Source organism: Elaeis guineensis, chromosome 1, assembly GCF_000442705.2.
Source record: "Elaeis guineensis isolate ETL-2024a chromosome 1, EG11, whole genome shotgun sequence".
Lineage (NCBI taxonomy): Eukaryota > Viridiplantae > Streptophyta > Magnoliopsida > Arecales > Arecaceae > Elaeis > Elaeis guineensis.
The window spans coordinates 145351923-145377874 of NC_025993.2; the positions used below are offsets into that span (position 1 = coordinate 145351923).

A 25952-nucleotide genomic window follows, 5' to 3' on the forward strand; every position below is an offset into this window, starting at 1 on the left:
TAGGGGGTGGTAGTTTTGAAATGACCTCAACTTTGACTTTATCTACCTCGATCCCTCTTTCAGAAATAATATGTCCTAATACAATTTCTTTCCGCACCATGAAATGGCTCTTTTCCCAACTTAGGACGAGATTTGTCTCCATACACCGTTTAAGAACTTTGGAAAGATTATGGAGATAATCCTCAAAGGTGGTTCCCAACACAGAAAAATCATCCATAAAAACTTCAAGATATTTATCCACCAAATCCAAAAAAATGGCCAGTATGCACCGTTGAAATGTAGCGGGTGCATTGCAGAGCCCGAATGGCATATGCCGAAAAACGAAGGTGCCATAGGGACAGGTGAAGGTAGTCTTTTCTTGATCATCCGAAAATACAGGTACTTAATTGTACCCTGAATAACCATCAAAAAAATAAAAAAAACTTTATCCTACTAACCGTTCTAAGATTTGGTCGATGAAGGGCATTGAAAAATGGTCCTTCCTAGTAACGGTATTTAGTTTTCTATAATCTATGCATACTCGCCATCCAGATGATATGCGAGTGGGAAGCAGTTCACCTTCTTCGTTCTCAACCACAGTAATACCTGATTTCTTAGGTACTATTTGAGTGAGACTGACCCATTTACTATCGGATATGGAGTAGATGATTCCAGCATCTAACCACTTTACCACCTCTTTTTTTACTACTTCACGCATGTTTGGGTTCAATCTCCTCTGCATATCTCGATGGGGTTTGGCATTTGCCTCAAAATGAATATGGTGCATGTAAATGGAGGGGTCAATTCCTTTTAAATCGACAATAGACCAACCGATAGCCTCTTTGTGTTCCTTCAGAATACTAACTAATTGTGCTTCCTGATTAAGGGTCAAGTCTGATGCAATGATTGTCGGGAGGATGTTATTGGATCCTAGAAATACATACTTGAGCGTAGCAGAAAGGGGTTTCAATTCTAACGTAGGTGGTGATTCTAAAGATGGGACTATTGGTGTACTAGCTAATGTGGGCAATGGTTCATACTTGATTGTCCATGGAGGAGTGGTTTTATCGTGTGGTGTATCCAACAAGATGTTAACTTCTTTCATATATCCCTCAAAGTCATACACTCCAAAGTGAGCCAAGCAAGTATCTAAGGGGTCTGGTGCTAGAATTGTGGGTGTTGCATCTTTTATAATGTCTTCTAGTATATTTACTTCGAAGCAACTATCCATTGATGGTCCTTGGGAAGCACCAAACACATTCAGTCTCAGTTTCTTATTCCCAAACGATACGTCCATGACTCCTGTCCTACAATTAATGCATGCATTTGCCGTAGCTAGGAAGGGTCGTCCTAAGATAATGGAAATTTATTTTGGGTTGCCACTTAGTTCTATGTCGAGAACCAGAAAATCAACTGGAAAGTAAAACTCATCTACTTTGACTAAGACATCCTCAAGCATTCCACATGGTTCCTTAATTGATCTATCGACTAATTACAGTGTGACTGATGTGGGTTTCAGTTCTCCGAATTCAAAAAGTTCATACACCAAACTAGGTAAAAAATTCACACTTGCCTCTAAGTCCAGAAGAGCTTTTTCAATGTGATAATCTCCTATAACACAAAAAATGATGGGGGCTCCTGGGTCCTTAAGCTTTGGAGGAGTGGCATGCTGTAAGACAGAACTAGCCTGTTCAGTGAGATGTACTTTCTTTAGAATTTATGATCTAGATTTACGTTTTTTGGTGCATAAATCCTTCAAAAATTTGGCATAAGCAGAGACCTGTTTGATTGCATCTAGAAGGAGAAGATTAATTTGGACTTGCTTAAACAATTCCAACATCTCGTCGAGTCTTCCTCCCTTCTTATCTGTAGGAATGGGGGCTTTTAAGGCATCCGAAAATGGGGCTTTAGGCAAGTAAGATGATTCCGGTGCAGTTGGTTCATTCTCTATTTTAAGGTCCTCCTTGTTCTTGGGTGATTTGGCTTCAGTTAGAGGTTTAGGGTCGGTCTCATTGGTTTTACTAGCGTGTTCAATGACCTTCCCACTTCTCAGAGTCATGATTGATTTGGCGTGTTCAAAAAAAATTTCTGAGGTATTAGAGCTCTCAATCACAAATTGCCCTCTTAGGTTGCTCTCGGGTTGGCTAGGTAATTTTTCTCCTTCCCTCCTACTGAATGCAGTCGCTAGTTGACTTATTTGGGTCTCTAGCTTAGCAATGGATTGTGTGTGGGAGTTAAGGGTCTGAGTGTTGACTTCTAATTGTTCTAGTGCTTTCAGAATTTTTTTCTCAAAAGCTGAGCTGTGACCAGTAGTAGACGGTTGAAAAGCATTTTGAAATTGATGGTATGGTCTATGCCTATATGTTGGGTCCTGATATTGAGGTCGAGGTGCGGCAGGGCCAACCACTGATTGTGGTCTCTAGAAAAAATTTGGATGGTTTCTCCAGCCAGGGTTATAAGTGTTCGAATATGGATCGTTTCCTGGTTTGCGAGCTTGTTGGACTTGAGCTTGCTGAATCTGCTTGTGCACAAACTCAGAAAATTGAGGTGCGGCTGGGCATTCACTAACAAAATAGTTCGGACTTGCACACAATGCACAAACTTCTTGGATTGGGTTAGGTGGAATTGGGAATTGTCCAGTATTTAGAAGATGGTCTAATTTTTGGGACAGTTCATCTACCTTACTGTGGATATCTACGACGTTTCCAATCTGATAAATTCCACTTCTTTTTTGTTGAAGCATGGTTGTTCTCTAGAGGTGGCAGACATATGATATAAGAAATTCTCACTAAGTATTTCAAAGAGCTGCCAGGCTTTATCCTCACTCTTTAGCATGAATATCCCACCACATGATGCATCAACCATTTATCGATATTTCTCTGATAGACCATCATAAAAATACTGACAAAGTTGCCATTTAGGGACAGCATGGTGTGGACATTTATGAATGAGGTCCCTTAACCTTTTCCATGTCTCATGAAAAAGTTCTCCCTCCAATTAGGAAAAACTAGTGATAGCTTTTCTAATTTAATTTATTTTTCCAATTGAAAAGTATTTCTTGAAAAATTCTCTCTGAAGATGATCCCAAGTTGAAATAGTTATAGAGTCTAAGGAGTTTAACCAATGCTTGACTTTGTCCTTAAGTGAGAAAGGGAACAGTTTCAACCTAAGGGCATCATCGGAGAAGTTTTAGATTTTTACTGTGGAACAAATTTTAAGAAATTCATCCAAGTGTCTGTATGGGTTCTTGTTACTAAGTCCATAGAATGATGGCAACATTTGAATAATGCTAGACTTAATCTCATATTGGGTAGCTTCTACTGGAGGTGCTTGAATGCATGGAGAGTAGGTATACGAGGATGGAGTGAAATATTCTCTCAATGAGCGTAGAGGATTAGCCTCCCCAGGTGCAGCCATGTTTCTAACTTGGATAGTCCTAAGAGTCTTTTCTAATTCTTCATCTAATGGTTGCAAGTCGGGTTTTAGTGATCGTCGACCTAACATGCAATTAAAAGATCTATGTAGGAGTATCCTAATCTGTTAAGGATTATTATTTTTTTTTTATTAAAAAGAGAGGAGAAGAGAGAAAAGAGTTCTAAAAAAGAGATCCTAAGAAGTCCTAAAACTAATAGAAAAATTAGTTGTGGTTAGATTTTAATTACAATCAAGTTAGCACGCAGTGGACTCTCTATCCTAAAGTTATCCTAATTCTAGACAACTCCTAACTGTAGTTAGCCTTCAAGCCCTCCAAGTCGGAGCTTGACCAACCAACTGGCCAGATAAGTGTAACGTCGGTAGGAGTCCCCCCGTTGCTTTCCTTAGACACCAATTAAATTGGCCAGGTCAGCGAACGGAACCAATTAAAAACCACCTTCCTTCGGGCCCAGTCGTCCCGCAAACCACTTGTCTAGACACCAGCTAGCTGGCCAAGTCTAACCTGGTTCAACTCTCGGGGTCACTTGTCCTAATGAGCTCAAAATCCTTAGGGGTCAACGTCTAATTAATTTTAGATTAAGGTCTAGGTTATGCAAATGCAAGGGAGTGATTTGTGGGCCAAAGAAGGGTGATCAAATCCCCATCTTATCTTAGTTAATGGGTTGCGCCCTTAAAGTTAATTATGGAGATGCAATGCAAAAAAATAAGATGTCCAATCAAGTTAGAGAATTTTATATTTGAGTTAAGTGTTATAAAATGTCAGTGGTTTTTTTTTTTAATTCAATCGTGCCAAGATCCCCGACAACGGTGCCAAAATTTGACGCGTCGTCGTTGATAGCACCAAATTTTGCTCTACTCACTACGTAAGTAGGATGAGTCGAGATCGTATCCTCAGGGACCTTGGACTAAGTTGAGATTGCAAAATAAAAGAAAGAAGCATTGTTTTGATTTAGAAAATAAATTATCTTAAAATTGATGTAATTAGAAAATAAAGAGCTCGGGAGTTTTGAATTAATTTTGCACTAGTAGAGTTGTATCTCTTTTTTTTTAATTAAATAGATGCGATTAATCTTAAAAAAAATATATATCTTTCCTCGGCACACTCCGTACCCATAGATCATGGTGCATCTCCAAAAAGTACTAGATAAACAACTCTTCTTTCCTCGACACGCCCCGTACCCGTAGATCATGGCACGTCTCCGGAAAGTAAAAGTTGTTCCTAATATTAATCTAGTAGGAAAGCATAAATAAAAGCATATGAAAGAGAGCAAATAAAGAACTCATGATGATTTAAATAAAAAACATAATCTTTATTGCATATAAAGAAATACAAGAAAGTTTAGAACAATAAACTCACTCTGTGTTGTTACAAAATTTCTTCTCCACTCCCGAGACTGCTAGCCTAGCTGCTCATGGAGTAGTCCCTTTCTCTTCCTCTATGCAAGGCTCTAGAAGAATTTCTGGGATCCCCCTCAAATGAGAATACAAGAGCTTTTTTATAGGTGTTAGGAGGGAGGAGTTTTACATAGTTTTCAGATATGGGACTAAAGAAAATACTAAGGACTAAAAGATGGATAGAAAAGATCACAAGCAGATAAAGAAAATACAAATTCTTCCTCTTGAAGTATTTTCAAGTATTATATTTTTTTCTTTAATTTTCAGATCCATCTACTATCATGAGCGTCCGTCTGTTCGCCACTGTGTCCGCCAGCACAAACTCTCCGCGAACCCGCTATGCCGTGCGCTCGTAATGCCGTACGCCCACAATCTTCTTGCACGGACCAGTTAGCTGTTAGGAAACCACTTACGCTGCTTTTTTTGATTAGAAAATTACAAAAAGAAACTTTTGTTTCTTTAAAATGACGTCTATATCCTTTTTGGGTTCCTTGCATAGTATCTTCATTTTCTATAATACCGTATGCATTCTTCTTTTATTTTAATTTTATTTTAAGTCCAATTTTCTTCAAACTTGAGTCTTTTTGATCTGCGAATCGGACTTTTTGTATCAGCGATCATCTTTCCTGTAAAACATAAAAAAAAGTATCAAATTCTTAATAAATAAAATAAATTAAATATAATTTTCTGCTTTAAATGACTTAAATTAAGTGTTTATCACATACCAACATATGCATGATGTAATGGATCATATTTTGGGTGCAAATACGCCTGTGCCAATTTGATTTACCAAAGGTAAACAAAAACGGCTCATCTTTTGTTTTAGGGGAAAATTGCATCATGCATGGGCTTATATTCAATATGACCAAATGAATGGTAAAAAAGAAGAACTAAGGGCAATGCATTCTATTTTGCATGCTTCCAATATTTGTAAACATCTTGTGGCATGTTTTGTCCCGGTGAATTACAAAAAAAAAAAAACTAACATAAAAAAATATTCATACTTTAGCTTTCTTTTTGTCTTATCAAATGCAATGATAGAGGATGTAATTGAAAATTTAGAATTATCCAACTCAAATTGCATGTGAATGACGATAGAGGAGACGGGTGGGGTTTAGGGTCATTGAGTACCAAGTTCACTTCTTTTTCACATGTCAGAGTTGTCATATAAATATAAATCGTGAATTTCATAAAATGCTTTTAGCATAAAATGGAGCCATGTTAGGATCTCTTTTAATGCTACAAGAATTTCGTTAATATGATTTGACATGATAAGCTTATGAATAGTTTGATAAATTTAAATTAAAAAATATATAATTTATTAATTAGATACTTAATCGTCATCGGTTAGTTGAGTATTGAGGCCTACAAGATCCTAGTAAATAGGGATAGCGGATATCAACTAAGACTTCGACCATCAATTTGATAACTTCCTCACAATTTGCTCATGGATCTATTCTTTGGTGGATAAATATCATAAAAAAGTTGATCAATTTTTTGATTGACTAACTTATTCATATTCTTATATTTTTTAAAATAGATAAATTATTTTTTCATAGATAGCATTTATCCATGAAATGAAGAAAAAATTTTATCCATCTAGATGGCTAAATCATTTTCTCATCAATCAATAAAATAGATATTTAATTTTATTTCTAGGATGCTCCTTTCTCATTTATAATACCTCTATTAGTCAATATCCAATAACTCAATCATCCACTTTCTTCAAATCTAAAAAACGTAAAGAGTATTATAGAAAATATGGATAAATTTTAGTAACTTATCTGAGAAAGTAGTAATACAAAAGAACATAAGTAACAATTTTAGAAGCTATTTTTTCATGCATAAAAAAATATGAATAAATTATTTTTTTCTAAATATTATCTGAAAAATATTTATCTTACAAATATAGATTCTCAGATAATTTTTTTTATCCACAAAAGAACGGCAGATGGTTCCAACCCTCTCTAGAGCGAAACTTCCATCGTGAAGGAAGGGACGAGACTCGGTTGAAAAAAAGAGTTGGCTCGAGGAAAGAGCGATAGAAAGCAATGAACAACTGAAAAGAAGAAGAATGCGTTTCAAATGAAATGGAAGCGGGAATGAAAGACAAGCACGAATCAAAAAAATATTAATTAACATAAGATTATTGTTTCTAATTGACCTTTCTTTCTCTTCTGTTTTCAAGAAATAAATATTTTACTAAATCTTTCTCATGTTTTCATTTCATAATTGAGGCTAATGATCTTATGATTACAATCTCACATATTTTCCACTCAAATGGTCACGCATGGTAAAAAGTTTCAATAAATCCTCGTTCATTGTCATATTACAAAATTGATATTTTTGTCAAAACTCAAAAAAAATTTATCGAATTAAAAAAAACATGTGCTAATAGAGTTGCAATCAAATTAATATGCTTCCCTAAATTTACTTATCACATGGAAAAGCTGACTGGGTGCACTTCATCTTTTTCACTTTTAGTCCCATTTATTCCCACCGTATAATATTTGGACTTCCTCTGTCGTGACTTTTTTGGGTACGAAGCCACAGCTATATTTAGGGATATACACTACCTGATTTGATCTGATTTAAAAATATTTTTAAATTAAATCAATAAATTATAATTTATCAATTTTACAAACTAAATCAAACCATTTTATCACTCAAATCAAATCATACCAGATCAGCAAATTACGGTTTAGTCTGATTTGATTAACGGTTTGACATATTGCAATATATAAGACAAAAAATCTTTAAAAAAAAATATTTTAGCTAAATAAAGATTGAAATTATCAAAATATTCTTATATAATCATGAGTCTATAAATATAATATAATGTAATAGTGGCAAGGTGTGACCACTATTCTTATTTTCCAAAAGAATCTTCCTTTCTTTCTCATATTATGGTTTACAATTCGGTCTGATCTAATATTTTTGCAAAGCTATATCAGACCATTAAACTGTTTTATATAAAAATTATAAATCAAATCAGAGTATTTTAATTTTTAAATCATATCATATTGATAAAAATTGTTTGATCTGATCCAGTTTAACGGTTTGAATCATTTTGTGAACACCGCTAGCTATATTAAGTAAAGAATAATGCACAGTGAAAGATGGACAACCGAAACTGCTCTACGATAACCATATAAATCCAAATACTGAAGACCAAAAACTTCCCAACCCTAGCATGATATGTAATAAATACATAAAAGTCTGGAAGAGTACATAAGCCGACAAAGTGAAGAATGAAGCAGAACCTTGGCTGGTTTATGTGGAAATCATTGTAATAGAAAGATGAGTAATACAAAGTATGGATATCTTGAAGTATAGACAAGAAGTCTGAAATAACATAGCCCTTTCCAATGCAAGGTTAAATATAGAAAATACCGTATTGAATCCATCTGCAGCGTAAAAATAGTGCTTGAACATATGCATATGATGCTAAGAATCATATGATCCTACTGTATAGTGAGATATAAACCGCAGCCATATTTCAGAACTTTGCTTAACCACCCTATGCTTCAGAAGACTAAGAAGTAAAATGCAGACCAAAAAGTTCAAGAATAAATCAGCATTGCAGCAGTTTATTTGTAAACCAGTAGAGAACCATGAAACTTGTAAGACTTTGTAGATTAATACAGCATTTTGTATACTGATGTCCAACGCAAGCCATAGAACATTTGCTATAGGAATCTAAAGCATTCTCTAAGACCAATGATGAATGTTGGAAAACCATAATATGGTGTTACACACATAAAGATTCCAAAGTTAAATCTGCTTAAACTTGAGTTTAAGAAATTATAGTTCCTCTTAGCATGCACTTTCTATATTTTTATTAATTATATTTCACCATAAGAAGTAAGGGCTTTAGCAACGGCCAGAATCACCGATAAAAGCAAGAAAAATTATCAGAAAAAGATTTACCAATAGTTTCCTAGAACGCTGCTATGCCATCAGAGAGCTATCATCGTTGTTGCATTTCAAGATTTTACCAACGGTCTTGACTGTTGGAAAAATTCAAACATTTCTTGATGGTCATGAGCATTGAAAAAAATTAAACTTTGGCTGGTGGTTTTGATGTTGACTACTAAAAAAATAAAATATATCTCGGTGGTTAAAATTGTTAGACAAAGATTTAGAAACTTTTCTTGATAGTCGTTTATGACCACTAGCAGTATTTTAACAGCGTTTCTAGCCACAAAAAATTTGATCACTGAAAAAATTCTAAACTTGTAATTGTAGTTTTGACTACTGAAAATATGCATTTAACAATGCTTTGATCATTAGGAATACACATTTAGCAGCAAATATGACCACTGGCAATCACCTTTTAACAGCAAAAATGACCACTGGCAATATGTTGTACATTATGTTTTTTAAAAAAGATAATCTAATAACTTAAATATAGCATATTCCCTTCTCAATTGCATCTTAAAGCCATCTAATATATAGAAAATAAGTAATTAATCAAAATTTTGAATTCAATTTTCACAAATAATTAGAATCGGTTACTCCTTCATAAAGCAAATAAAAATTTACAATAAAAAGAGTTTTTCATATAATAAAACTAATAGTGATGAAAGTGTAAATTTTTTGAACAAAGTTGTAGATATATCCTTTAAAATTTTGATAAAAAAATACATTGTCCTAAGTAGATAAAATAAGAAAAAAGGACTATACATAATGATTAGGAGCTTTACATCATTTTTTGACAAATTCAATCGGCCAAAAAAAAAGTATAATTAGCCCATAAATAAATAATACATAAGAGTAATAAAATTTAATAAAAAAGATAGGTAAAAAACTATAATACATACATGGGTAGAGGGTCCTACAATTGTTGATCCAATAACATCACCAATGACTTACTGCAGTCTATCAATCCAGATTAATGGCTTACTTTGCACCCTTACAAAATCAATATAAATCTCTCAAAATTTGATTTCTAGAATAGTATTACCCATCATCTTAGATGTATTTTTATTTATAAGCATTCCGCATGCCACCTCAGTTTTGTGTGGCCATCTTGAACTCTTCAAAATGACTTCATTTCCTTTCTACAAACAGAATTTTTAATTTATCAATATAATATACAAAACAAATAAATATGAAATATATGAAAAAAGTAATAGGAAATGATCAATTTACCTTGATGGTGCAAGCTTGTTGGGATCTTGCTTTTTTATCCTGATTTTTCTATAATTAGATAAAGAATATGATTCATAACAAGAATTAGATTCATCCAATGTCAACCTAAGTAAATAAAAAATACTACAAGAGGAAGCAATAACATAATATATAACAATGCAATCCATCAGGTGTAAATATTGTAGTTTGTAAGATATGAGATGATGCTATAGGAAGTTCATATATGTATATATTAATATAAATATATTATACTAAAATCCACCATAAAAAAGATATGATAGTCAGTCAATAATCAAAAATAGTTAAAAATTAATCATTATAAACCACCATGAGAAGGAAGTAATACGAATAGGGATGTTCCATCAAGATCCGATCCTAATTTTGTAATTAGAGATAATTTATTATATTGAATTAACTTTAGAGATGGCTTCTCTATCCTCTATATCTCATAAGTTAATAAAAAAACTTGGGATGTTGCAGCTATATATTATTACTTGAAGTGTCATGAACCATGATGAGACTTCTAAAATATCAAACAATGCTATCATAGAGATATCCAAAGATAGTTTAATATTGCAATCAGATGGCTTAAGCAACCCACAATTAGGTATATGCAAACTCCTTAATTCTTGAAATCATGATATGTTTTTTATAAGGAAAAAGAAACCAATCAGTTCTTACACAAATTAAGAAATAAAAGACGGAAGCTCATTAGACACAAGTGCTATCTTTTTTTCTCTTCTTTCATTTGAGAAAATCACAAACATGATCTCAGCACAAAAATGTAGATAAGCTATAATGATTATGAGAATAAACTAAACATCAATATGTTAAAATAGATTATTTGCAACAAGAGTTGCAAGAAAAGGAATACAACTTCTGAGTAGAGAAAAAATTAAACAATAAGATACAAAGAGAAGAAGATCAGATCGTTATAGAAGCTCACTAAAGTAAAATCGAGATTGGATCGGCGACTCCCAAACCCTACTCCATGGAATTGAAGAAGAGAATTTCTTTAAAATAATAGAATAAACATCTTGGGAGAAACAAAATGGAGAGAAGGAGAGAAAGAAGTCTAACCATGTGACGCTGACGAGATCGTGGATCTCTATCATCGATCTAGTGGGGTGTTTTTTGAGACCCCTCAATTCCCTTCCAACTGAGATCTCTATCACCTCTGTTTTTGGTTTGAAGATAATGGAGGCTTCTTAGCCGTCAGATGAATCACGGTGATGGCACATTGATGATGGCCATCGGCATTTGAGGAGGCAAGATGGTGTTGTTCTTGGAGGCATGATGGTGGAGTCTAGAGTTTCACATTCTGTAGGGACATCAGGTTTTTCAGATGCTTATCATGAGGTCTTGAAGGAGAGAGAGGAGGGTAGCGGTCGTCAATAGATTTGGAGGAATCCTTCGAGAATACGAAGGAGATGATGAGCGCTTAAAAAAAAAATCCAACAGAAGAGGAAACGTGTGAAAAAAAAAATCCGTGACTGAAAGAGGAAGGGTGTGAAAAAATATCCCGCACATGGAAGAAGAAGCTGTATAGATATATTGGGTGGGTTAGTTAGGATACCATAATGTATATATTTTGTTTAGTGGTTTAAGAAGACCGCTAGATAAAATAGGATCTTTCTTGGTAGTTTGATTTAATCACTAATAAACATAACTTTTTTAGGTGGTGGGACATGGTCGCGATACAAATAAAATTTTTTTCAATGGTTTGATCGAACCATTGAAAAAAATAAGACTTTTCCTAGTAATTTATCCAACCACTAGAAAAAAATAAGACTTCATCCAATGGATTCTAAAAAATACTGCTTAAAGTCTATTTTTACCAATAGTTTTCTATCTCCGCTGGTAAAAGAATGCTTCTAAATCTCTTTTTTTTTGTAGTGTTTGTAATTTCTTCTAGTATACATAACTTCATTATGGATACATATTCTTTTAATTTGAATTAGGGTGTGCCTATATATAATATAGATAAGCTCAATAAACTTATATTAGAGAGACTAGAACAGAGACTTTATGACATCTAACAAGCCATTATTATGCTTAGCTCAACATTTGGATCAATACCCCAGTTCACTTGCTCCCTTGCATTGATATTGTTGTGGATATTGACTGCTCATCATAGTTGCTTGTGGGAAGGGAAAAAACCTCTTCAACCAAAAAAAAAACTTTCCCCAAACACGGTGGTTAGTAGGAGATGGCCGCTCCATTAGCCTCCTATTCGACTCCTGGATTGTGGATATGCCATTGACCAAATGGCAACCTTTGTTAGCTCTAACCGACTGGCTTGATGAGGTTATATGATCTTCTTTATACGGATGGTAGAGGTTGGGACCCTACAGTTGTGTCTAGTTTTTTTGGAGAGTAATTAGGAAAGCATGTGAGGTCATTGGTGATTCTTCTTTATCGTAGTCCAAATGTCAGGGTCTAAGGATCTTCCAACACCATGAGATCTATCACTACACTGCTGAACTCTGTTGATTGTACTAGTCAGAGCCCACTAGGCATTTAGATGGTGGCTGGATTTGAAGGCTTGGGGTATACTCAAGAGTGAGCCTCTTCCTTTGAAAGGTGGCTTGAGGATGACTTCCAACCAAGGCTATTTTGAAGAAGAGGGGCATGGACATCGAGATGGCCTACCCTTGCTATGGAGCAGAGAAAGAGACGATGGAGCACATCCTCTTTTTGTGCTCTTTGGCAGGAAAATACGATTCTTAATGGGTCAGTATCATCAAATTATTCAGACTAAAGACCCAACCAAGGCCTTCCTTAACCTATTGAGGTGGCCAGTCGGAGATCTTAAGCACAGGACGTTGCCATCCAGACAGCTTATATTGCCCAACATATTTGACTAGTCAGGAACAATATAGTCTTCCAGATCAAGAGATGTCCAGTGATGTTCATCTTGGAGAGAACCTTAACCCTAGTATTAGAATTGATTGATGTGACCTCTAGACCTCTGGATACCTGGAACTCTTACCCTGCTTTTGTAGCGACTCAATGAGTGTTCATAATTTGAGAGCCCCAACCTCCAAAGTACCTTAAGATCAACTTTGATAGAAATGTCAGAGACAAAAGCGGTGGCATTGGGTTTATGATTCGAGGGTCTGATTCCAGATTGATAATGATAGGGGGCTGTCACCTTTTTAAGCCCACGGTTTCTAGGGTAGAGTTGCATGCAGCTTGGATAGGGGTCATATATGCTTGGCATATCTTGGGAGCAGACCATATGGTAATTGAGGGAGATTCGGCCAGGGTGGTGGTATAGCTACAGAGGTATACGTAAGGAGTCGCTACCTATCCTTTACTACATGATATCTCAATATCGCCTTCTGGATACATAGGTCTTATATTTAAATATGTATTCCAAAAAGCGAACATTGTAACTGATTGGGTTGCAACTTATTTTGTGGAGCACATTGAAAATATTTTATGGACTTTTGAGGAGGGGGTCCTAGATCTTTCAGAGATACTTTACTTTTTGATCTTTTTAGATACATTCGCATTAAATATGTATAAATAATTTATTTTAATAAAATATAAAAAAAAGAAAGCTTCTAATGACTTAACAACTAATTAAGGGGGTGTTTGGTTCGCAACCGAAATTAAGAAGGGAATGAGAATCGGAATGGCTTGGAATCAGAATTGAAATCAGAATCAAAATGATCAAATCCCTCGAAGCGTTTGGTTCGTAATCGGAATCATGAATCCATAGAGGAGAGTAAGGATTGAATTTTATATAAATTGAGCCATTCCCATTTCATCCCGAAATCGAAATAAAAAATTGAATCCATAGAGGAGAGTAGGGATTGAATTTTATATAGATTGAGCCATTCCCATTTTACTTCAGAATCAAAATCGGAATGGGACTTCTCCCAACCAAATGGTTGGAATGGGAGTCATCCATTTCGATTCCGATTTCAGACCCCCACTCTCTCCAACCAAACGCCTTCTAAATTTTTTTTTTTATTTAATCATAAAAACCAACCTTTCTTTTTAAAAATATAAAAATCAAGCTCCACTTTCTCTCCGGAGAGAAATAATAAAAATCAGATTTGATTTTATCATTTTTATTTTGATATAAAAGCATAGGAATGATGTGATAGGACAGTTAAGCCACATTAGGCCCACTTAATTATTTACGAGTAATGTTAACGATGATTCGTCCATATTTGCTATCCATGCCTCCATGTCTACGTAGACTATTAAATATGTGGAGGCATAGGAAGTCATAGAATATCGTCAAAAATCAAACATACACTTGATGGCTCACACCATGCATTCTTGTCAAGTTTCTCCTACCCACTAGATTGCTCGCAGTCACGGTACTAACCGTCCATGTCATGTGCTACACCCAATCAAACCCCTCTGATGCCGATTAAAGTATTTGTACGATTCAGGGCCCAGATTAAAATCCAACGGTTTCAGTGAGCTCCAAACTGCATCAAGCTGTGTACCGTTCCGACTATGGTATTCTTTATTTAAAGGGTCAGATTTACGTCAATGATTCGGGTCTACTATAAGCACGTGAACTGCCATGTGCCGCGCTCCAGTGTGGGCCCCACCATATGAGAACCCGTTGTGGCGACAGCCAATGATCCAAGCAAAAGGACAAAGATGATGATGCTCCCTGCTGCAGAAAGCTGATACAGGGCACGTGGTACCGCTACCCCTCCCAGGGTCCCTTGAACGAAAGCTCCATGATCCCACCCCATTGCACGAATCTGGATGCACAGTGTGCGGTTGATCTTCTGTGGAGAGCTATGGTCTACGGTTCAGATCTTGTGATCTCCACATAACGGGTCTGCAAGAGGTTGACGAGCGGGTGGTAAGTCAACTGGGGGTGAGGGGACCGCAGCCTCCTTTCTCGCACACTATGAAGTGGTGAGCTTCTATTTCCACTGCTACGAGGCCCAAATTCATTACCAAACTACCTGTTTTTTGAACATTGATTGCGATGTGGCTGGAGGGATCGGCTTGTGCCCTTGTCATTTTTTGCGATTAAGGCTAAACAGAGCGTATTATAAGGTAGTTAAACTAGAATTAGCTGGGCGAGAGGCTATTAGGATTTTTTTAATTAAGGAATAGTGAGTGGATGGTGGATAAAATTGTTGCTTAAAGTTACCGATTTGCCGCCCAGTGGGCAAACGGGGGAGTGCGGACTGTACCTAACGTCACCACCCGGGACGCCGCATTTCTACCGACTTCGCAACCTTATCTGTGGACCCCACTTTACAGGTGGCTGAGCCTTGGTTTGCGGCGGTGGGTTTTTCTTTCGTTGGTCTATGTAATATTTCTCTTTTCTTGGAGGCCTCCCGAAATTCGCGTCACGTGGTCGGTCGCGTCGATCGGGACGCACATGGCGTCGAGATTCATCTAGCCGTTGGGTTCCACTACGTGGCTTCCATGGAGAAAGCCTGCGAACACCGGCTCCTGCGAGGTCTATGGTCTCGCCTTTACCATACATCCTATTACTTCCACCCTATGACGGAGAGGCCGCGCTTCCGCTATCGCTGCACTTTTCTCTCTGCTTCGGCTCTTGAGGAGAACCGGGGATCCCTCGGATCCCAACGCAAGATCTCGAAGCCGTATCTCTCCAGTTGGCTCTCCGGTGAGCTTTTCCACTCTGTTTCTGGCATTCCCTCGCTTTGGCGAGCTTGAGCTCTCTTTCTTCTCGTTATCTCGTGAAATCCTTCTGTTTTTTCGCCTTTTTCTGACCACATTGATCTCGAGTTGGTGTAGATCGAGATTTCCATGTTTTGAAGTTTGATTTAGTGCTATATTAGCAATGGGCGTGTTTTTTTTGGTTTGCACTACTAGTGGTTTTTGATGGACAGAGGTTTTCTTGAGGGTTTCTGCTGTTGATGTGCTCGTATGCTGCTGCTGATGCTTTCGATCTTGTGATTTGAGTAGGATGTGGCTTGATGTGGAATTGTTAGAGCGGGTTTGAAGCTTTTATAGCTGATCTTGACTTCTCTTTTTATTTTTTTTTTTCAGTGAATTACATTTTGTGACTTGGATTTGATATAAGGTTACTTCTAGGGTTTGCATTGTGGAAATTATTGCTCTTAGATCAATTTCTAGGTGATTTTGCTTTTTACGATGCTCTTTGTACTCTTTGGTAAGCTTAGTTTACAACAATCCACGATTCAACTTAATGTAGGCTTATTGTGGTTGAAATAGTCACCATCTGGAATTGCTGGGTATATAATTATGAAAGATCAGATTTTTATGAGATTGATAAGTCATGGACATGCAATTTAATATCCAGGAGATCCTTAAGGATGCTGTTCTCCAATTGTTGGCATTTGTCATACCATGGTGTGCGAATTCAATGTCTCTGTTTCCATGTGGTCAAATAGGATAATTTGTTTTGCATGCATTTCCCAAGCAACAAACTCGGTTATTGCTTCAACAGCTGATTGTATGGTTGTCGGGATGGGACACGACATAGCTGTTCATCAGTGTGGCCCAACCTTGCGACCCTTGAGTTGAGAATTGGACAATTGTCATTCAATACATAAGGAAAGTCTTATGTGGTCATTACATGTGTAGTTGTTCCCTGTCTCACAACCATGGAATGCCTTTTGTGCCAGCAGAATTAAATATTTTGTATGATCAGTTAATATATTTGTTTTTCTTGCCTGGCTATTGGAGTAGTAACTAGATCTGGCTTTGGCCTGTTGCTGCAGAACTTGATTTTAGTTATCTTGAACTTTACCTGACAAGCAAGTGTATATCATTCAGCAGTTTGGCAGAGTTTACTTTTCTTTTGGTCAAATAAGGTATATAGATCTGGTTCTCATTCATTTATTTTCCCATCTACTCTCATGCAACTGCGGCAACTTTGCTTATCAGCTCTCCCTCCAATGCAGGTCACATTGAGCTAGAAATGGCAATCACAGGTAGTCAAAATCCTTTACCTGGTGAAACTACCTGTGGGTCTTTGCTGCAGCAATTGCAGGTATTCCATTTAGGTTGCTATTTTTATGCCATAATTGGTGGTAATGAGGTCGATCAAATGACTGGCTTTCTGTTTCAGCTGATATGGGATGAAGTTGGTGAGAGTGAAGAAGAACGTGATAAAATGCTGCTTCAGCTAGAGCAGGAGTGCTTGGATGTCTACAGGAGGAAAGTTGATCAAGCTTCAAAGTCAAGGGCTGTCCTTCTGCAGAGCTTGGCTGATTCGAAATCTGAGCTTTCCAGACTTCTTTCTGCCCTTGGAGAAAAGACCAACATCAACATTGTGAGTAAGCATTAATTCTACATTTAGCTGTTTCTCTTAAAAGATGTGTTTGCAATCCTCATGCATTAATTTCTTATGTGCCCACGCTTTGAATCAGGGGATGGGGCACTTGTTGATTGATTATCTTACCATTCAGTATCATCATCTTTCTTTGCCAGAACTTGACTTCTATTAGATAAAGAACTTACTTTGTAAAACTGATCTGAATAACTGAACAATTTTAGGCTTGTTTATTGAACATTTTTCCCCAAGATCAATGGAAAAGCATATTTATTCCTAATGTACATTGGGAGTGTAAGGATCTGTACAACGCACTTAAGGTATTCTTGAAATTTAGCTTAATTAGCATCCCAAAATCTCTCAATCCAAACCCCACCCCACTCACCATGTCCATATAAAATGTATCTATATGGATGGTTGTTCCATTTTGTTCAAATCTTATGCATGTAGTCAAAGCATTCCCTTATTTGGTTTAGGAGTGTGACTGTACTTTTTTCTTTGCTTATCTCGGTGCCTAGATCAAGTTAATATTGGAATTAAGCCTAAAACGTACATAGACATAACAGCTTTAAGAGTAAAAGACATTATGGTAAGTGGTAACTTATATTTATCTGATGCGGTTTGTATACATTTAAAAGTTAGTTGTAGCTAATTCACCACTGTTCCTTGATGTTTCATAGCCTGAGAAGTCATCTGGCACAATCAAGGAGCAGCTGGCAGCTATAGCGCCGGCATTGGAACAGTTAGGCAAGCAGAAAGAGGAAAGGATAAAGGAATTTGCTGATGTGCAGTCGCAAATTCAGCAAATATGTGGTGAAATTGCTGGCAATTTAAAAATTGGAGGGCAGGTGGGCACACCTACGGTTGATGAAGATGACCTATCCCTGAAAAAGTTGGATGAGTACCACACCAAACTTCAAGAACTTCAAAAAGAAAAGGTCTTTTTTTTTTTTTTAATGATTGTTTCTTGAAGTTTGTCATGCTAACTTATTTTGTTGAAGTCAGAAAACATGTTCTAACATCTGCAATTCTGTTTTGGCAGAGCGATAGGCTGCACAAAGTTCTTGATTTTGTGAGCACAGTACATGATCTCTGTGCTGTATTGGGAATGGATTTCTACAGTACTATAACCGAAGTTCATCCTAGCCTAGATGACTCTATCGGTGTGCAATCCAAGAGCATTAGTAATGATACTTTATCAAATCTTGCTAGGACTGTTGTAGCACTTGAAGAAGATAAAAGGATGAGATTGCAAAAGGTAATTTGTGTGATTTTCTTTTGCTCAATCTTTTCCTCTCACTTAGTTCTACTTTTCATGCTACTTGTGCTTTATCTTTTATATTTCTTTGTAAGAACATTTTGTATATAGTATGTGGTGTCAATGCGATATTCTGGGTTCATTAGCAATCAGAGTGTGGAAAGTACTGTACAAATCATACCCAACTAATGGTTTCAGCTTCCTAGGTAATTCTTTGCCATTCATTCCTATTGGAAATACATCCTTTAGGACCATCAGCTATTTTTTAAAATACTTTGTCCAAGTTTCATCTATCAAATCTTATTTCTTCACCTGCATTTTGTAAACTGTCAACATGAATTCAAGTTGCATTCTTATTGGGATGTCTCAAGTCTTTGTGCTCGTGCCCATGCCATCTCAAAGTGTTTTGCAGTGGTCTATACTTGACCATTGCAACTCCAATGTGTTTTCTAATGCACTTATTTCTGTACTTCTCCTTTCTTGATTCCGCACAGCCATCTTATCATTTGTTTTCTTGTGCAATATGTAATTATGCACATATCTTGTATGTAAGTTTTCAGCTGTTAACTGTATATACTACCTCATTCTTTTAGGTTACATATTTCTTCCAATCATGTTTTGCAATTATCATTTTATCACCAGAATTTATTAATTAGTGGTCTTATATTCATTTTTGTGAATTACTTCAAGTTTGAGTATCAAGGAATAATTCAAACATGATTCTGCTCTTGGTTTCAATCGTTCAAAATCCCCAAAATAACTAGTAAAGACAGCCAATAGGCAAGTAATGCAGCAAAGAGACAGCGAAGCCCATGTCTCAGGCTATGCAGATAAATTGCACATTTCTTCTGCAAGTGGGGAAATGATATGCCTATTGAGTACTAATGTTGTTGGAAAAATAAAGGTTTAGAAAATCAAAGCCTTTGTGTGAATGATTATCTTTGGTAGGATCTTCATTGGGGAAAACTTCACAGCAAAGAAAATGAGCATTGGTAGAGGATGCATGCATTATGCTCTATTGAGTTTTTGACTCCCAAATGGCAGTGCTTGGTGAGTCTTACACTTGGCCTCTAGTTTGGGAAGCCTTTGAGAAAACAAAAGGCATGCAAAGAATCTGAACATATTCCAACATGCTTTCTGATTAGGACTCATGAACAAATAGAGAAGCATAAAGTTTATCGGTGAAATACATTAATCTCTTCATTCTATTTTCTAAAACATTGTTTCTTGTTATATAATTAATTGCCTTTTGGGGAGCTTAACTATTATTTTACATCACAAATGATGATCCTTAGTCTGCTTAATTCCATCCTTTCAAACTTGTATATAATTTGCCTTAGTTGTTATTCTTTTGCAATCTATCACGATGGTTTTTTGTTGTTATTTCATCTTCATATGCTTTTACATATGTAGCTTTTCATATTGAATGTATCATATCACATGGTTGCCATATGATACTAGTGGATGCATTTATGCCAGCTAAGGTTGCTGTATCGGTCAATACCGTACTGTATTGACACTCAGTACACCAAATCTTACTGTATTGTGCCATGTACAAACACTATAATAGGATGGTATCGGTACGGCATTCGGTATCAAGATAGCAAACCTGAGTGCTAGCCATATTGATACATGTCCTCTATATTCACCTTGACCATATTTCTTTTTGAAATGATTTGCTACAATACAACTTGATGTTAGTCAAAAATTGTTGGATTGATGCTATATGCTGAAGCCTAATTGGAGATCATTCAAGTGATATCAGTTTTCATTTTTTTTCTTTCCAACCTCCCAAGTCTTGTTTGAACCTTTTCTTGTTATTCATGTTTTTTTCTTTTTAAATTCAGTTTATGTGCTTATTTACAGGAGTTCGTGGTTTTAATTACTTAAGAGAGGATGCTTATTATGTTTAAATAGTCAAAGATTACATCTCAAGTGTTTAACTTGCCTACTTCTAGTTAGAGAGAAACTGCAATTAGATGGCAGGAAAGGACAGAGTGGTTTTGGAGCATACACTAACATGCCAGAGATGAGATAATCATCTTAGCACTAGGGGGAAGGGAATCAAATGACAAAATCTAGGCAGCTTTCTATAAGCAATTCATCTTCTTATACTTAAAAAACCCATCAAGTCATTAGCCATTTGATGGTCTTTCTAAGTATGATGCTCAAGGCATTTTTCCTCCAAAAGCCCAATTTTTAAGTTATGGTGGAACTGATTCATGTGAATCTGTACAACAAAAGCTGTCTTTTGATTGGAGATATCTGTAAGGGTACTGATGGGAGCAAGGAAATCATCTATTTAACATCTCTATTAACAACATCCATTTCTGGAAGTTCTGGATTACCGAGAGAGTTCCCATCAGAGTTAAGCTTCTATTATATCGTGAGGAGAGATTGCTAATATACTTCCAGCCACCGCTCTGAAAAGCACTTACGAACTAAATGGGTTCCTTTGAACTATCAAACTCCAACAGACAGCATCAATCTTAAGTTTTGGATCTATGAATAACTTATTTTGTTCTTTTTTTTTTTTTTTCAAAATTTTAATTTTTAGGTTGCGGAATTAAAGTTTTCTCAGGATTTATTTTTTAATTGTTGGGCTATGGAATTGGAATTGTCTTCTCTAGGAGTGACCAAGCTTGAATGCAATACATGGAGACCATACACTTGTTTCCTCTTTTGATATGAGACTCACCTCTAACTAGGGAGGAGTCAACTCCAATTCTATATCATTGTCATCAAGTTAACGGTATCCATGCTTTAGATGACCTGGAATGCTAAATGGGATGAACATGGAATTATTTTTCTTATCATAGTTAAGAAGGCATCATGCAGTTACACTGAACTGAAAGGCAAAGTATAACTGAAAAACATAACAGAAAACTCATCTGCATTTGCAGTGTCAACTCTTGGCATTTATAGAGTTATTTCACATATGTTTATCCCAGATAATATATAATATTTACTTGCTTTATTTTATGATTATTTGATATGGTTGTGATAACTGATTTTTATTCTAAACTCAGCTTCAAGAATTAGCAGTTCAGCTTTCTGATCTTTGGAATCTGATGGGTACATCTTTGGAAGAACGGAGTTTGTTTGATCATGTGACCTGTAATATGTCTGCTATGGTTAATGAAGTCACTGTGCCGGGAGCTCTTGCCCTTGATCTGATTGAACAAGTAATCAATTTCTGCCATTTTATACTTTTTACCAGGTATGTAAATGTTCTTGATTTGCTGAAACTTCTCCTGCTTGCTGTTATATGTAGGCTGAAGTTGAGGTTGAAAGGTTAGATCAGTTAAAGTTCAGCAAGATGAAGGAAATAGCTTTAAAGAAACAAAGGGAACTGGAAGAAATTTATGCATGTGCTCACATAGAGATTGACTCAGTGGGTGCCCAAGAGAAAATAATGTCTCTAATCGACTCAGGAAATATTGAACCTTCAGAATTAATAGCTGACATGGACAATCAGATACTGAAAGCCAAAGAAGAGGCCCTCAGCAGAAAGGAAATATTAGAAAAAGTAGAGAGATGGATGTCAGCATGTGAAGAAGAGAGCTGGCTAGAGGACTATAACCGGGTAAATTGGGTTCTTCTTCTTCTAACAAAGAAATAGATGTCTTTAGGAAAATTGATATAGAAATACAAAACAACATACTGTTAGTTCTGGATAAACTTGATACGGATCATCCAGTGATTATTTTCTCTCTCGCGTATGCATTTTTGTCTCAGGATGAAAACAGGTATAGCTCAAGCAGAGGTGCACATTTAAACCTCAAGCGTGCAGAAAAAGCTCGCATTTTGGTTAATAAAATACCAGGTATTTATCTGATCCCTGAAGACAAGTTCAGAGTTCCTTAGAACAAATATGTGTATTCGTGTCAGGCAGAAATGCCATAAACACATGTCAAGAAATTTCATGAACAAATATTATTATAGTATACCTAATCGATAAAGGGAATCATTCAGAACCTATTTCCTGAAACATCTCCCAACTATGTGGGAATGGAAGAGAAGGAAAAAAAAAATCCATTGGAATGTCAGGACCATAGCTTTCTAGGTGCATGCTTTTCTGTCTGCATTTATGTGTAATGTGACATTGCAAACTCATAGGGCTTACCTGTGGATAGAACGGGTGATCATTGTGCCCGCAACTGTAGACTTAATTGTGTGGAAGGTTAAGTCTGTAGGGATGTATGGTGTTTCATTTATGCCTGCATTAATTCTATGGGAAAGCCCATTCCACATGATTATATGAGACCATAAGTCCTGCGAAGGACAGCATATGAAATGAAACCCCATGTGGCTTTTCATCTTGAATCAAATAGATTTACTTTCAAAGTGGGATAGTGCAATTCTTTTTTTAGGAAGTAATTAGATTACTACATCCACAGAGTATCCTTTTTATTGCAATCTAAAAAACAAAATAGAATGTCATGCCATCAAAGCTATGGAAGGTTTAGTCCTTTTTTTTTTTTTTGGTTGTGATTGAAGGTTTGACATTTTCACTCTGCTGAAGATTGTCAGATAGATCTGTTTCATATACCCAATAGCTAATTTGATAAATATTTTGTGCTAGCTCTTGTTGATACTCTGGTGGCAAAGACCAGGGCATGGGAAGAAGATCATGGTTTGTGCTTCATGTATGATGGTGTTCCTCTTCTAGCAATGCTAGACGAATATACTGTGCTCAGGCATGAAAGAGAGGAAGAGAAACGAAGACTGCGGGTAATCGCGAACTCTTATTTGCTCTATTATTACGATAAATATTGACTGTATCATATGATCACAATGAAAACTGCATTATCAATGCTATACGAGGTGTTGGATCGCTGTTTGATCATCCATAGAGCTTCGTCCCAAAAAAATATCCTAGTTCTGGGCTACTGCATATTTGGCCATCTTATGTAGATATTAGAAATTCATGAGTCTCCTAGTTGAATCAATGACTTCCTTTCCAATTTGAACTGAGGTTGTATGGCATGTAGCATGTTTTCAGTCTACAAACAAGTGCAAGTTCACCACGTAAATGTTGGTATTGATCTCACTCGATCTTTCACTGTCTAATGTGTCAGGATCAAAAGCGGTTACATGAGCAACTAAATACAGAACAGGATTCTATCTTTAGCAAGCCAAGTCCAAACCGGCCTCTTGGTCCAAAGAAAGTTGTGGGCCCTCGTGCAAATGGTGTCGCATCAAATGGAACTCCCAGTCGAAGATTATCCCTGAACACCAATCAGAGTGGAGGCAACGGTGCCAGATCCACGAGCAAGGATGGGAAATGCGGCAATTCAAGGCCAGCTGCTCCAGCAAATTTTGTGGCTATAGGGAAAGAAGATGCTGTTTCCTATGTGTCTAGCAATGACCCAGTTCCTGCTTCGCCATGACTTTAATCTAAATGTATGATATAGGTAGCTTATGCGTGTATGATCACCAGTACAGTTTGTGTGGTTGATGTGTGTTATGTAGTTCACTCAAAAAAATGTGTGTTATGCAGTGGAGGAAAGTAATTTACTTACCGGGTGGAGTTGGGTATTACTCTGCATGAGAGCTTTTTACAAGTCATCTTATATTGTGAGGCTCTGTTGGTTCTCAAACTTCTAATTGATACACTTCATATAAATTTAATTTTCTTGGTCTCGGTTGTAGCCTTTTGCATCAATGACTTGGTATATAAGGGGGCGGGGAGCTTCTCTTTTTTTCAATAACTCGAGCATGCATTGACTTGGTTTTATATGATTGCTATTTCCTGACCTGCTTTCGGCCCCATGGCATGACATCACGCGCAAAACCACATTACATTTTTCTTTCTCTTGCGGTTTATTATATCATGGGTAGGAAAATTGTTTGTGCCGAGAGAATCAGGTGTTATCATTGAAAAGAGTAGGGGAATATGGTATGGAGGTTGCATTCGCTGGTCTATCCAAACGAAGTTCCATATCATTTCTCGGATCATGGTATGTTTTAGATGCAAGTTTCAACCGAAAAGGCTCCAATGGAGAACATTGCTCAAACTCAGGACTGTTAATGTCTAATCTTTTTCAAGTTTCAGCATGTTGGTGAGATCGGCACCTCCATGTATGTCCAATTGACATAAATTTCGGGAGGGTGGCAAACTGTTGCTGAGCCCCGTAGGTCACGGTGGCACCAGCATCTAATAATGATGTCACCCATATCACGTTAACTTTGCATCCATAACCAAGTTTCTGGATGTTTTAGCAAAACTCCAGGATTGGGTGCAGAATCATTGGATTCCACTTAGGGATCGCGATAGATCGGATATGAATTGAATCGATCAATATCTATATTTATCTCACAACTAAATATTCTATATCCATACCCATTCTATATCCGCCTCTGATTAGATTGAATCAGCTCAGACAGATAAGACGGATCGAATTAGGTTGGGAGTTCATCATGCAAACATTATAAAATAATTATAATTTTGAAAGAAAAAATTTAGATTATGGTCATATCAAGTCAAGTTAGGATGAGGCATACTATTATTCCTACTTGATCCGAATCCACTTCAGATATTTTATCTAAAATTCATACCCGCTTTAGATTTTAATCGAATTGGGTAAAATTGGGTAAAACCCATCCCATTTGACTGGGGTCGGGTCGAATATCCAATGAGTCGGCTATAATTGCCATCTCTTATTCCACCCCACAATTATACTTAAGGTGGTGTTCAGAGACTCAAACATGATCATTAAGATAATCTTAGAACATTAGTGATTCTTATCTCGAGATAATCTAATCTTTAATGATCTAAGATTGATGATTTGATATACTATATTTCAGCGATTAAAAATTTTCAGGTATATACAAGTATCGTGTTTGATAGGAATTCAAGATCACTGACTCTATAATACTAAAACTATGATATATATTGTATAAAATATACTTTTTAGATCATACAAAAATATTTTATAGTGAATTATTAATATATTTATTAATTCAATTATTAATGTATTTTATAAAATATATTTATTAATCCTATAAAATATATTTATTGTTATCATAAAATTAATATTTTCATTTATATTTATAATATATTATTATTTTAATACCATTATTTATCTTAATTTGAAAAATAAGATAAATAGAAGTAAACCATTAAATAATTTCATAAATATTACGCATAATAATATATCTCTATTATTTTTAAAAATATAATTAAATAATAATATGACAATAATATGGTTAGCAATATATGATAATAAAATATACATCGTAAATATTGTATATATAATATCAATATGATATAATATAATATACAATATGATATAATGTATTAATGATTTATTGATATATCAATTTTTTTTGTTAGATTAAAATTATTTTTGTCCTCAATTTTAATCCAAAATTACCGTCCTAGAATGATCATCCTCAAGAATAAATTTTTGATCACTAGATTGGATAGTGATATAAAAAATAGAGATCATTTGAAATTACTATTATATA

At 35.9% G+C, this 25952-nt stretch overlaps 1 protein-coding gene and 1 non-coding gene across 4 annotated transcripts; both read left to right on the forward strand.

Moving 5' to 3' along the window:
- Nucleotides 1-2902: 2902 nt before the first annotated feature.
- On the forward strand, nucleotides 2903-3008 carry LOC140854964 (small nucleolar RNA R71). Its single transcript, XR_012138057.1, has one exon. It is a non-coding gene; the product is annotated as a small nucleolar RNA R71 (small nucleolar RNA).
- A 12436-nt stretch (nucleotides 3009-15444) lies between these two features.
- Nucleotides 15445-24147, forward strand: LOC105038968 (65-kDa microtubule-associated protein 1). Of its 3 annotated transcripts, none has more exons than XM_010914916.4 (11): nucleotides 15450-15586; nucleotides 16668-16760; nucleotides 16851-16939; nucleotides 17018-17221; nucleotides 17902-18159; nucleotides 18264-18479; nucleotides 21509-21664; nucleotides 21754-22065; nucleotides 22218-22305; nucleotides 23065-23213; nucleotides 23561-24147. In XM_010914916.4, the coding sequence occupies exons 3-11, from the start codon at nucleotides 16868-16870 to the stop codon at nucleotides 23870-23872; spliced, it is 1767 nt and encodes a 588-aa protein (XP_010913218.1). In that variant the 5' UTR covers nucleotides 15450-15586; nucleotides 16668-16760; nucleotides 16851-16867; the 3' UTR covers nucleotides 23873-24147. The 3 variants fall into 3 exon arrangements, with proteins under 3 accessions (XP_073098939.1, XP_010913218.1, XP_073098945.1); XM_073242844.1 differs by lacking the exon at nucleotides 15450-15586 and adding an exon at nucleotides 15902-15919; XM_073242838.1 differs by lacking the exon at nucleotides 16668-16760 and having other exon boundaries at nucleotides 15445-15586.
- Nucleotides 24148-25952: the final 1805 nt, after the last annotated feature.